General features: G+C 26.4%; 2 protein-coding genes across 2 annotated transcripts in view; both read left to right on the plus strand.

Moving 5' to 3' along the window:
• Positions 1 to 239: 239 nt before the first annotated feature.
• On the plus strand, positions 240 to 5,709 carry LOC148234358 (uncharacterized). Its single transcript, XM_088188395.1, has 3 exons — positions 240 to 461; positions 2,289 to 2,498; positions 5,689 to 5,709. Exons 1-3 carry the CDS (start codon positions 240 to 242, stop codon positions 5,707 to 5,709), a joined length of 453 nt encoding a protein of 150 aa, XP_088044521.1.
• Positions 5,710 to 10,794: 5,085 nt separating this feature from the next.
• The window catches only part of Dhc1 (dynein axonemal heavy chain 1), a 61,076-nt gene continuing 56,819 nt past the window's right edge, over positions 10,795 to 15,051 (plus strand). The window contains exon 1 of the mRNA XM_088188396.1: positions 10,795 to 10,848. Within this exon, the coding sequence (XP_088044522.1) occupies positions 10,795 to 10,848 (54 nt within the window). The remainder of the gene's footprint in view (positions 10,849 to 15,051) is intronic.

A 15,051-nucleotide genomic window follows, 5' to 3' on the forward strand; every position in this document is an offset into this window, starting at 1 on the left:
TTATACGTACGTATAATTTTCTGTGGTATAATTTGATGCCATTTAGTAGTTCTCACGACTTACGAGATTGATATTATAATGCTATAATGAGTGTTTGCTTAAAAATTCATAATAATACTATTAAATAAACTTGGGAATCAAAATACAATTGAATTATAGGTTGACTATATTATAATACATATATAAAAGATGTAATAATTTTATTGTTAACATTTATCAACGAGAAGTGATTCAACAATATGTCTAACAAACAATCGCTTGACATTCCAACTGAACATTCTCGTAAATTAATCATGGAACTCATCGATAGTCTTGACATACAGAACTACAAAATTATGATAACTTCAGCTTCTAAATCAGGTTCAGATAACTTTCTGAGCGACGTATTTCGAATAAAAATAACAAGCTCGAATCATAAAGCTTTGAATCTGATTATGAAAATCGCTCTTCCAACACTGAACGTCAGGAAAACAATGAATATCAGAAGGATATACGTTCGAGAAGTGTTTGTGTATTCTAAGATGCTGCCGATATTGTATCAGTTTCAAGATGTATATAAACTCAAAGAAGAGGACAAATTCAAGATTCCAAAGTTGTACAAAGGCTGCGACGAAGAGTCATACGAGATGCTGCTCATGGAAGATATGTCGGCAACAGGATTCAGAATGCACGACAAGCTCAGTGTGTTCGACTATGACCATATCATCCTAACGATCAAAAATATTGCTAGATTCCATGCCAGTGCCATAGTGCTCAAAGATAAAAATCCAAATTTTTATCAACACGTACTGAATTACTCCAGTAAGTTATCAGATTTTGGTGACACGTACAGATCTATCGTCGACAACAGCAGCCTGCAGGTCATCATGGAGTGCTGTAGGGGTGAACCGTATCTGGACACAATGTTGAAATTTCATGAAACCATGTACGAAGAGCTTATGTCTTTTGATAATCCACAGACTGCAGCTCCATATAACACTCTGTGCCACGGTGACTGCTGGTGCAACAATTTTTTGTTCCAATACAATGTAAGTGCACTTTATGTTATATTTATCAACATTTTAGATTATTCCAAATATGTACTTTCCGAAAGAGAAGCCATTAACGTTTTCGTAGAAAAATATATACTTATATTCTGAGTACGTAGAAGTATATACTATACTGTATACTGTGTGAAATAAAAGTTTTTTTATGTAGATAAGAAAATAATTTATTCTACATAAAATAAAGGTCGTTGTTAGAATATTTGCGATATTTTTTTATTATTATTCGCGTCAATATTTTCTACTAAATTTTTGACATTATTTGCGCAACTGCTGGTATAATTAAAATCAGAACGGATCATTTAACCAGTTTTGTATATAACTCATTGTTTTTTGTCGGATCCAAAATAACTTTATGAGAAAGGAGTGCGTAGAAAATTGTAAGTCTGTTAAAAATAAATTTATATTTTTGTGTTTTAGATGTGATTTATTTATATTATTTTAATTGTTGCATATAAAATATTTATTTAGTCAATAATATTTATTTTAGAAAGATTTATATCTCGTATACTTATGTATTTATTTCTACTAATGTTAAAAGTAACATTAATTAAATTCGCGTTGTATATGTTTATGTAAATATTATAGAATAAATATTGCATAGTAAATACTGCATAAATCATTTAGTTCTAGATAAATTGGCCTAACATATTGAATGCTTATTTTTTTGAAAAATTATTGACTTGCATTTTTAAAATAAATTATAGGTTTTAAAAATTTGAAAGTTTTTCGTCTACTTTCATTGATACAAGGTAATAAAAAGCAATAACATTTAGTTGTTATATCAATAAAAAATAATTAAATGTTTTTTTCGTATTTATTTATTTAAAAAAATTAAAGATGAATTTAAAAACACCCGTTGACACATTTTTATTATTACTTATTTTAATAATATCGTCTAATACAACTTATTATTTAGTTGGTAACAGAAAATATAACATTATTTTCAAATAAAAAGGTTTTTTTAAAAAAAAACACGATTCACGCAAAATCTGTGCATATTTTGTTTTCACTTCGCCAGCCATCCCCATCATAAAACGGGTGCGTTATGTACTGTTACACTTGTGATAAATTTAATGTATTGGCACATCGTGCATTTCGAACATGTTGAGTTAAATTTTAAAACTTTACTTAACCTTAAATTACTTTTGCATATTGAATTATTTTTAAATGTTTCGCACAAAATTTTGAAACCAGTGGTTCTGTTATTTTTTGAAATTGTTATTATATTATTGTTTTTTTCAGGGTGACAGAGTCGTTGATATGAGAATACTGGACTGGCAGCTTCTGAGAGAAGCTTCACCAGTCACCGATATTGCTCACGTGCTCTTCGTGGGTACTGATAAAAAGCTAAGGGCTAAGCATTTAAAAAAAATAATTGCTTCGTATTATGACACACTGGCAACAAACGTGACAAACATGGGCGTCAATATTGATGAACATTATCCAGAACTGGTATTTCGGGATCATCTCAAGAAGTATATGCGACATGGATTAATCATGGCAATAATATATTTACCACTTATTATTGTAGAAAACGGAGAAGTTGTTGACATTACTGAATATGAACCAAATAAAGAATTTAGTGTTAATGAAAAAGTCAAGGAGAGGGTAAAAGGTGTGATCGAAGATTGTATAAAATATGGTTACATATAACTACGAATTAACTTGAAAAAAATATTGTATTATTGATGTACTTACATATATAAGATTACATAGAAGAGTTCTAGAATAGTGTAATGTTATTATAAAGAGAATATTATAACGTTATTGTAGCTAAAGTGTGATATTACTACTCTGACTTATTTTGTTAACATTTTCAGAACTAATGCTTAATAATATTTGTAATTAAATCAAATAAATTAGGTGAAATGTATTTTATGTATTTTTTTATTAGGATTTTGATAACTGAAATATTTTTATCTATTTATTTTAAAAAACATAGATAAAATAAAGAATTTTAAGCAATTAATATTGAATAAGAGAAAATATTTTTAAAAAAATTTAGAGAGAATATAAAATTGTAATAGTACTGAAAAATAAGGTCCAACTAAAAATGAATGAATGGTTTTTGTGATTGGAAAAACTCGTGAAGTACTTAGTAAATACGGTATTTTCTATATGTAATATAAATAAACATGTTCATAATTAATGTGTATTAATATTTGTAATAACATCAAATAAATGAACTACAGTTAATTATTTAACTTTTAACTTTCAGTAAGATGTTGATGATTAAATTATTTTTTATTTTGTGCCTATCATAAAAAGAATTGTTTTGACTTTCGATAAAGCGCTTTAACCATTAAAAAAGGTTTTCTTCAATAAAATGAAACAGCATGGGAAACCACTTAACGGATTACTGTACGCGTCATAAATCAAAAGGGATTAATTATCCGCCGTATTGAGACGAGATAGTCCGTGTATTCGGGTTTATTCTCAAAACGGCCGTTCGTAATATTTTTATTGGCTTGCAGCATTATATTAAAAAAACTCACTACCGTTTTATAATTGGTCGTCCTACCGAGACGGACCACAAAATCTTTTCACACAGTCAAACCCTCTTTTATACATTATTGATTTCCTGAATCATTCTTACCCGATGGTTTTCAGGATAGTTTCGGCTTTCAGAGGGAAACGTTGAAAAAGGCTTGGGAAACTGTGCTATATGCATTCATAAGCGAAAGGTAAAGCAAGTGCTCAGAAGTTTATGTATATACTGTGTGAATTGTGAGTATACAATCTATTGTTACGTATGTGATGGGTATGGGGATGGCTTAAGGCGGGGTAAATATCGATTCGGTTATTAAAAAGTTGTTTGCGTCCAATTTGTATATAGGGCTCGTATAGTGGCGAACGTGTGGGGCGTAGTGATATGATGATTAGCGTTTTCGCTTTGCAGCAATGCAGCGTTATTTTTAGTCGCTTATGGTAACAGGCACCATCAGCACACGGGGGCGTGCGAACACACCAATAACCGAGCAACACTTATCGGGAATAAAACACTTCACACCCGGCCAACATTTTTATCTGGGGCCCCTTCACCTAATGTATTTCAGTACCTTTCAGATTTTCAACATATCAACTACTCCAACGCGCGGTCACGGATTTAGTGTGACGCGACAAGGTGTGCGCGTGTGTCCCACCCTAGTGACGATGACGTAATAATTGTCTATTACTGTATACGTGTGTGTGTGCATGCGTGTGCTTAGTAATATATAATCATACTAAATCATAGGTGAGTTAAGCATGTTTTTAAAGATAATCAAATACACAATTACTTATGATTGTTTAATAATAATTATACGTACTCGTTGCCATATCAACGGGTTCTATATTTATTATACAACTACTATTTTTATAGTTTATGTGTTTCTTAAATGGATTTCCTTGAAGTAGAAGTGTTTAAAAACTTTTACTTTTCACATCTTTACAATTTCAAACAGTGGCGGGGTGGACAAGACTATACATAAGCGATTTTTCACGTCAATTAGAGTAAGCAAGTAGATAAAAAAATACCTGCAGTTTATTTTTATTAGATGCAACTCTACATATATGTATGTAATGGATTTCGTTATGTTGCACAAAATGTTATTTTAAAAAGTTCAGTAACTAAATTTAATTGCGCAAAGATATGCTATATAGTATTTATTAGTTAGATTTTAATTTATGGATATATAAACATATTTGCTCAATGTGATTCTAATATAAGTTTATTTTTATTTTTTCAACAATCTTAACAAAGCAAGTTTTAAATGCATTAAGACACATTCTTTGAAATATAAACATTTAGTCAAAACATTATAACTGTTTAATTGAATACATCATTTTTATTAACAGACCTTTAAAATTACTATTCGTTTGTTTTAACTATTGAGTAAAAGTTGACCCAATTAAAAACTCTCTTTATTGATTTTCCAATGGCTATAGTGCTAGTAGTTTTCTTATCATTTAGTAATCATTGTTGTGAAGCAATACTAGAAAATAAACGACCTATTTGTATGCCAAATTGTAATTAAAGATTACAATCATATTAAAAGAATTAGTTGAAAAAACATCGAAAAATTATCAACAGATAAATAAATTTAGATAGTATATATATTATATAATTAAATATAACTTTTACACAATTTATTAAAAATCAGAAATAAAGGATATTTATTATAACACGCATTGGTTTTATTAGAACAAGGATTAAATATAATAGTATCACTTTTTTCTGAGTAAATTAATATACTGTATAAGAGAATATCAAAAACTAATATATTTTATGTATAGTGGCACCATGAAAAAATGTGAAAATATGTCACGTTCTGATTCTGTTTCGATTTTATTTATATATAGGGTGGTATCGTAAAAATATAATACATAACACAAATTGGTAGCGATATATAGACATTCAATGATTGTATGACTATATGTCATGTCACCAAACATTTGAATACACCATGCACAAAACCTGAAATTAAAATTTGTTTTAAAAACACATTTTAAAAATTGAAATTAAATTTTATTATTAAAGCAAATAATATAATAAAATATTTAAAATGCAATCTTTGGTTATAATTTTAAATGTAAAATATATATTAAATAAAATATTTATGTAATAAGGTATGGTAATTATATGTTAAATATTTAATTGTAGATATCGTTATCGAATTATTAAGTTTTTGTATCAAAAATATATATTATAAAACATGTGATTTCTAAAATTTACAGATATAACATATAAAGTTTTTAGTAAATTAATTACAGTATTTTTTTGATATATATTTATATTTTAGTTGTCGCAGCTCAATTTTTGCTTTGCAGTTGTGTTGGGCAACCTTTCCTTTTAATTATACCCATAAATGCTCTATAGGATTTAGATCTGGTGACTGTGTAGGCCATTCTAAGAGCGTCAAGCTTTGACACAAACAAACCTCGTATATGTCATACGTTTTCTTGCTTACTCGGTCTTTGAAAACATTTTTCAGTAGGAATCCAATTTAAATATAAATGTCACTATACATACTACCTTTGAAAGTGTATAGGTGCATACTCCTGCTGCTACCAGGCAACCCCAGATCATAACACTTCCGCCACCATATTTCACTTTGGCTACTACGCAATCAGTTATATATTCTTCTCTGAATCTTCGAACACCAGGGGTCCCGAAAACTTAAAAAAATTAAAAAAAGTATGATTATTTAAAAAAAATATTGCTAAAAGTTCTTAATATTTTTTTATATTAACCAATTTTATCTTCAGATGTTTTCGGGCCCATTCTAACTTTCGAGTTTTATTTATTTCTGAAAGCATTAAAACCTCTGAGCTCCACATTTTTCAGCTTTTTTCTCGCTGTCCGCAAAAAAATAGATAACTTTCCACTTTCAGAGACTTTTTTTGACGATACAATGTGCGGCAAAAATTATTTTTGCCGCACTTTGTATATTATTTTTTTAACAGAGAATTTATGTAGATAATTAAAAAAAATAATAATCCTATTTTATAAATATTAAAATGTATTTATATAAAAAATAATGTCAAAAATTACAAGGTGATTTTAAACATTTAATTTAGAAGAAGCAAATAAGGCAATATTTAAAAAAATGAAATAACATAAATAAAAAATTAATGAAAAAATTAAATAAAAATAAGCACTAATAAAAAAAAAATACAATATATATTTAAAAATTTGTTTTGAAAAAAATTCGTTAAACAATTTCTTTAAAAATAAATGATGTTAAAAACAAATAGCAATTCAATAAAATACGATAGACAATATTTTTAAAAAATAATTAAAAAAAATATAAATACAAATACTGTAAAAAATAATTTAAAAAGGTAATATTAAATAACAAAATATAATATGTATTTAAAAAAATTGGTTTTATAAAAGCAAAATTTACAACAAAAAAATTATAAACATACATTTTTAATTAAAACATTTTCGTCTCACTTTTTTCTACAAAGCCTTGTATGAGTTCTTTAAAACACAATTTATAAATTAATGATAGCTATCATAACCAATCCATCTAATCATTGTGGATCTTAAATAGTGTTTGATGATTTTTAATTTGGAAAAACTTCTTTCACTACTTGCAACTGATATAAGCAATGTTAATATTCTTCCCCTAATTTAATGTTGTAATGAATTTTAATACTTTCCTTGGTGACATATTTTTTTTACAGTAAATAAATATTCCTGAATTTTATTAATTTTATAGAAAATAAATTAAAAAAATATCTTATCTGTGTAGTAACGTGTCATATTTATTATTTTATGCTCTTAAACCGTAAAATTTTTCAGTAGCCAGTAAAACAGTATTTTTTATCTATTCAATTTTTTATGTATCGCCTGAACATTAAAATTAAAAAAATAAGTTCTTAGTGTATGTTCCTTTGAAATTCAAGGAACGTTTTAATTTTTTTCTAAAAATATTGTAATTATGAAACATATCTTATTAGAAGTAGGTTTATGTGTAAAACCTACATGTGCCATCTGAAATTATTATAAAAGCAGTATTTAATTTCATACATTTTTGTATAATCGATAAAAACTATTTTATAATACTTTAATAAAGTAGATTTAAATATACAAATCGTTACCGAAAAAAACCTAGGTATAGTGGTTTAATAATCCTTACCCAAAAATGGTAGTTTATAATTTAAAGTCTGGCTTTTCTTTAAAAAAAAAATGTATTAATTGGCTCGTATGTAGTTAAACATTAATACAATGCGATTTGTACAATTATTAGTTCTATTTGTTTGTATAGAAATATAATTAAAATTATACAAAACATTTTCTATCCTTTTAAATTGTTATTTTGTAGCGTAGCTTGTAAGATATAACAAATATGACAAAATAATTTTATTGTCTCTTTTATGGATACTTGTTGGTTGTCGAGTTTTATATTACATTTCCGATTTTCCATCGCCGATGTCGTGATATCCAATAATGTATTACAATTATTGATAGCAATAAAAAAACAACTGTTGATTTGTGTCAATAACAATAAAACATCTAAAAGATCGAAATTGTCTCTTTCTCGTATATTTTTATTCGCAATATAAGCAAAAATAATGAATTACACTTTTTCAATTGCCAATAAATACAAAAAAATAGCTTTTTAGTATTAATAAATATATTTATTATATTTTTTTGTTACCATATACATGCAAATTATCTCATATACTATATATTACATTATAAGTTTTTATTCAATTAAAATATTGATAATAAACATCGCGTGACAAGAAAACATTCGCTACGTAGATAGCATAGTTCGGATTAAGAATACCAGTGTTGTATTTTTAAATGTTCTAAAGCGAATAAAAATATAAACTATGTATAATAAAAATATGTCACTTTCAATATGATTAGTGACTAAAATAAATCTTTCTATGAAATGGATTAAAAACTTTTTAAAACATTACGGGTACCTATAAATAATTTCGTTCTCATCCATAAAACTCAGATACCTTTTTTTAGTATTTTCGATTTTTTTTTTTATATAATATAATTTCTATCGTAGTTTAGAATTGAAACAAAAAAAAAGTAACTGATTTTACTTTTTATATTTAATTTAATATTTTTCCCTTTAAAAATGTACATAGAAAGAAACAAGTGGCAGTTGGAAGGTGCAACTGGGGGGCTGTAATAAAAGTATAAACTTCCCAAGCAAAGTTGCAGATTTTATGCCGAGTCAATCTAGTATAATAGTATGTTGGAGAATTTTTTTTGTAGAGAATATTGTCTCATTTCATTCAATGCAACACTCAATCGTATTAATAATTAGCTATACACTTCTAATATCACTGTTCCATCTTGCTTTAACACATTAAAAAAAAACATTTCCTTTGAATCCCACTACATACAAAGAAAAGCATTTTTAGGATATTTTTCTTATTCACGTATTTTTTGTAGTCAGTGATTTAATTTTAGATAAATAAATATAATTGTTATTTTCTGCAATATAGTATATTACATAGTATGTTGCTTCTCGTACAATATGAACATTTAATGCAAATTTCTCCCTTTATTCTTTGATCGGATAAAATTGAATTTTTTTGTCATTAAACAAAGATCAACTAAGAACACAATACAAAAAGCTTGGAAATACGTGATTACTATTCAACAATCCAACTATTTTCCAAAACTGTATGTTGGAAAAACAACATTACTTTTGGGTATACCAAATATATATGTATATGTAGGTAAAAACCTGAATCACAAAATTCACTTCTAAATGTAAATTTTTATTTTATTGATTCCAATCTTCTATGTGTGCCTATATACTATGTAATCGGATTGACTTACTATCTTTTACTTTCATATTTTTAGACAACAATTTTGCGGAAATGCATTTGAAACTCATAAAATTTTGGTGAAAAGAAAAGAAAAGAAAAATAAACTTGTCAATTTGAGGGGACTGAAATAAAAATTAATTGCCGTTGATTATAATGTTTAAATGAGCATAGGTAGATAGAAAGGCATTCAAAGATAAGTTCAAAAGTAGAATGATTTTTTAAAAAGCAAAGAGTTGCCACAGAATGCAGTATTGTTTGAAAACGAACGACGGTCTTATCATTGCAATTTTTTTACCGGCTAATGTTACAAATTTAATTCGACTCATGGACCATTATATATCAATGAAACAGTTTTACTATACTGTTCTTTTCAGAATTATTACTAAGGAAGATGATAGCTTGATAATGTTTTGGAAAAGAATGATGATATTGGACGTTATACATGGAATAGCACAATCTTGGTTAAAATTAAAGGCAATAATACATATTCTATTGAGGAGAAAGAATTATATTGTAGTATATTATCACTCAAATAGTAGGAGATTAGAATAAAACGATATAATAGCAATTATTAAAATTTATACTAATATTCCAAAATGTTTGAGAGATTTTCTAAAGAAAACGAGAATCACAGATTTTCTTATTAAATAAAAAAATCGATAATCTGTATTGTAAATATATTATATATATTTTAAACCAAATAAAAATCGATAGTTCGGATTATCCATGCCCTTCTTCCCAAGTATTGTGTTAAAAAAATCAATATTTAAAAATTCACATTTTATTCGATTCCTCATCAATAAATCATAATAAATAAAATTTTAACATTAAACTATATTTTTTTACAAAGCTTTATTACAAGGTAAACATGTACTTAGCAATGTTTAGATATTCAATGACGAAACTTTGCAAATGCAACTCATACACTACATGAGACTTTTCAAAGTTTACAACACGAAAACAATGTAGTTCTTTTTGAAATTTACATTCAGTGTATTCTATAGGTAAAAAGCGTTTTTTAAAAAAATACATAAGCGTTTATAAATTAATCAAAATTATATTTTTTTTATTAAAATAAATAATAATTAGAGAAGCACACGGAAGAAATACACAAGCACTTTAAATAGACTCCACCAGTGTCCTTATTGGAAAACGTATCCGGGCACGGGGCAGGGCCTCAAATAAACTGCTAATAGGGCAAACAAACCTTATAGATACCGCTAACGACATTTTATTATACCTCAAATCGCGTTCTATCATATTTCGTTGACAAGGTATGCCTAATGCGGCTTAGTCGCCAGTGTATCATTGATATAGCTTCGTGCGCCATTATACTCCTTCGATTGCTATAATTTAGCGGTACGGCACAATAAATTCGGCAATTAATACCACAGACACACACAAAAATCTATATTTGGTTCGGTGATTTTATAATAGAGTGAATGTTAATGAAGTGCCGATGTCGAGCCCCGAACAACAGGCACAAAATGCCACCGAAGACGAGCTCAACAAGGTAATAATTTATTGACATAATAATTAAGGTGTATGGTGGTGAAATCTTTTCAGTTAAATATATAGGATAATGTGGATCAACGTAGACAGATTTAATATTAAAAAATAAATATAAAATGCTATCGTATTTTTATAAAAATTTATAAAAATCAGATTATAATCATTCTAATACGCTTTACTTATTTTAATTTAGACGAGATATTCCCTGGCTTACAATTTTTTTATAAACATATTTAAACATACATATATTAAAATCTAAGAATAATATTTATTCTATATACTTGGTAAGAAGTAAATTTTATCCCACAATATATTACACATAAAAAAGATTTAAAATAATTTAATGCAAAATTTAGCAATACTACAAATTTAAATATTTACAGTGAATTTCAATTATTTTATTATTAGTGCTTTTAAAAACACTAAAACAACTCACTAAATAAAATACTTTTTAATAGTCTCAAATTTAGTCCGCGTTTAATTATTATTAAAAATTCATAAGCTCCTTAAAATATAGTAGATGTGAAAGTCTTTAAAAAAGTTTCAACACAGCTTTTATCACATTTTTATAAAAATTTATTAAAGTCAGATTAAAACTACGGAAGTTATATTACGTTATATGCACATTAATACACTCTTCACTAATAAAAATTAAGCTGAAATATTTTTAACTTATTTTATATTTTCACTATAATTTTTTTTATCATAGACATATTTAGATTATTTTTATTACATGTAGGTTTTGAGAAACTTTCTTATTCATAAAAAAATAATATACAATTATTGTTTGGAAGTATATTTTATTTTACAATATATTGTAAATATAAAGTATTTAAAATATCTAATGATATTGCAAATTTAAATATTTAGTCCGCGTCTAATTATTATTTAAAAATCTTAAAATCTTTAAAATAATGTATACGTTAAAGTATTTAAAAGAATTTCAACATAGCATTTATAATTATTTTATAAAACTTTATAAAAATTAAATTATAACTACAGAGATTATAACTTATACGTTATATGAACATTATTATATTCTGTATTATTATTAGTATTTCACCATTTTTTCATTAATAATTAGACGTGGAATAAACTTAAAACTATTAAAAAGTTATTTATTATATATATTTTTTAGATATTTTGCGAAACACTTGATTATAAAATAATCAATATTCTCCGCAAATATTTAAATTTGTAATATTGCTGAATTTTGAAAAACATTACACAAATAAAAATATTAAAATATTTTAAATCATTTTTTTGTACAATATATTGTGAAAAAAATATACTTATAAAATACTTTTAACAGTGTTTTAATAGTATTTTTATAATAGTTAATAAAAATCAGATTAAACTACGGAAGTTATTTTAATTTAAACTAGTTATTCAGTAACTAACCATTTTTTTTATAAATGTACATATTTAAACATATATTTAGATTTTTTCTATTACAATTGAAGTTTTGGGAAATTTTTTTATGTATTAAAAATATATTACACTATTTACTTATTTACTACTTAAAAGTCAATGACATTTTACAATATATTATATTTAAAAAATATAAATGCTTTTATTTGTGTATTATTTCTCAAAATTTAACAATATTACAAATTTAAATGTTTTCAGAGATTTTCAATTATTTTAATATAAAGTGTCTTAAAAAATATCTAAATACTTTATGAGATAAATTACTTCTTAATTCAAGTTAAGTTTACGTCAAGTTAATATTAAAACAATCTTAATATACAACCCTTAACATCTACTATTAAGTTTTTTTTAAATAATACGTAAACAATTGCTTACTAAAAAAAAAAATCACTTCTTTATAGCTTTAAGTTTAGCCCACTTCTGATTATTATTTAGAAATTCATAAAATAACGAACTGATACATGTGCTACAAAATTTAATAAATAAATACTAATTCATCATATTTTATTGATATACATTTTAAAATTTATAATAATTCAAATTAATTACATAATGATTTTATTTGAATTATAATTATTTAATTAATTTACGCATTTAAAGGCCTAAAAAAAAGAGTAACACAAAAAACAGCGGGGAAAACAACTGTACGGTTACCACAGAACAAAGAACAATGCGATTGACATTTTATCGAATTTAATTTATTTGTAATTTTAAATTTCAATACACGATATTTTCAAATATGCTTAATTGACATATTTTTTAATGTCTCTAATCTTATGCGCCCGGTTACATGTGCGATCACCAAGCAATTTTAGATTTTTTGGGAACAATGTTCCGAAAATTTCGGTCTTTATTTTTTTTTTGGCGCCCCTCTGAAGCTAGCGCCCCAGGCGATTGCATATACAGCCTGCCCCTCGGGTCGACCCTGATAACAGTATGTATAGAAAAATGTTTTTTGTCTACAATATATATTCATAAATCGTGACCAAAAGCTATACAGACGACAATACTTGAAATAATCGTTAATTTATCTATCGTAGACATTTGATATCTGCGACATTAACTAGCGGCGATAGCAAAGAGCTCCAAATTACGACCGGTCGTAAACTTTTAAATCATTTATTGTGATTTTTCATCCACTTTTTGTAATTTATTGCTTAATAAACCAGAGTTGAAAACGTTTATTTTTATAACAATCGATGTTTCGCTGCAAATAATATAAATATAATCAAGGAACATAATATGATTTTTAATAATTTCCGAAACACCCATTATTATAATATTTAAAAATGTATGAAGTCATTAAAACGTCGTTTTTTCTGTAAATAGTTCATTAAACTAATCTTGAAGAAGTTAATCCCAACTCAAAAATTTCGGGCGGTCTCTTAAATTATTTTTACGGTTCGTGTAAGACACAACAATATTTTACAAGTTATTACAACTATGGTTAAAAATACATAGCTAAGGCAATTTTATCCTTTCTGAAGTACTTTGGGTCTATGCTATTTTTGTTCTTTGAAACATGCGGAAATATTTATTATATGCTGATAATAAGACATACAATTTCTGTGGAAGTGGTTGATTGACAATCGAATACCTTTCAGCATCGTTATCACATTTTCCAGAACTTCTTGCCCGACGGAATTCTTTTACAGTTTGAAGTCGATATACTTCCGTTGATGATTTGAGAGTGATTTCGAGCAGGGACGGAGATTTTCTATGCACATGGCTAAAGTTTGCGATAAGGCGTCGAAGATGCTCTGCTTCGTTATGCGGAGCGCTTTTAATAATTTATTGTTGATTCGCGTTTTATGCAATACACTAGTTCATTACATCCTTGAATATGGCTCCATTGTTTGGAAATCTCATTTGTTTGGAAGTGAAGTGAGGTACTCCTTGATGTCAGAGAGAATTTAAAAAATTCCATCCCTTATTCTTATCCGTCTAAATAAAGCAATAAAAATAATATATAACAACTTTTTATTTATTATAAATAAATTTATAATATCACCAATTAAAGTAAATTGCCACAATCATACCAAAGTATACTTCAATATTATTATGCGAGACCATAATATCCAACTAATCTCCAGAATCCATGACGACGACAAGACCAAAGCTAAATTTAAATAAAAACATTAAATGATTAATAAAACCTAGCTTTAAAGGTATATTTTTTAGTCCCTAGTTAAGTAAATAGGTATAAATAATCTTACGCCTAATAATTTAAATATTTAATATATGTATTTTTTTATAAAGTTGTTAGATATTACTATTTGTGTTGTTTTATATTTTAAAACTAGTTGCCCTTTCATGCTAACTCTCTTTTAATACATATGTATGTAAATATAATAAGTTTTTTATTTCTTTTTGCGCAACAAGACATTTCGCAACTTATTTGATTTACGTTCAACTAAATCGTTTTATAATGATATTGCATTATGTTTATCGTTTTCGTTATTATAATATAATCATATGCTTCTCGGCAGTTTGGCAGAAAATTGTTGCGCTTTTGGTTTTGTTTATTCTTAGCAAAATATCGCGTTTTAAGTATAAATCGACTATCGTGCACAATGTGTATAGATATACGCTAAATATGTACATATATGTATGTATACACATATAGGTTTTGCAGCAAAACAAAAAAAAGCATCCCTATGGTTACCAACAAGGCCGAAGATATTTGTTCAATACAATTTATCGAATACACTGTTTCCATGGTGTTTATGTGCGTACAGTCACTCGATCAGGAAAGAGTGAAATTATAAACCGC

Source organism: Plectrocnemia conspersa, unplaced genomic scaffold (genome assembly GCF_051122295.1).
Source record: "Plectrocnemia conspersa isolate PC_06_02 unplaced genomic scaffold, ASM5112229v1 ptg000006l, whole genome shotgun sequence".
NCBI classification, from domain to species: Eukaryota; Metazoa; Arthropoda; class Insecta; order Trichoptera; family Polycentropodidae; genus Plectrocnemia; species Plectrocnemia conspersa.

Coding starts and splice junctions, on each gene's coding strand:
- LOC148234358 (XM_088188395.1), top strand. CDS start 240: ATGTCTAACAAACAATCGCTTGACATTCCAACTGAACATTCTCGTAAA. Junction 462..2,288: donor TCGCTCTTCCAACACTGAAC/GTCAGGAAAACA, acceptor TGTTTTTTTCAG/GGTGACAGAGTCGTTGATAT. Junction 2,499..5,688: donor ATGAACATTATCCAGAACTG/GTATTTCGGGAT, acceptor ATTTAATTGTAG/ATATCGTTATCGAATTATTA.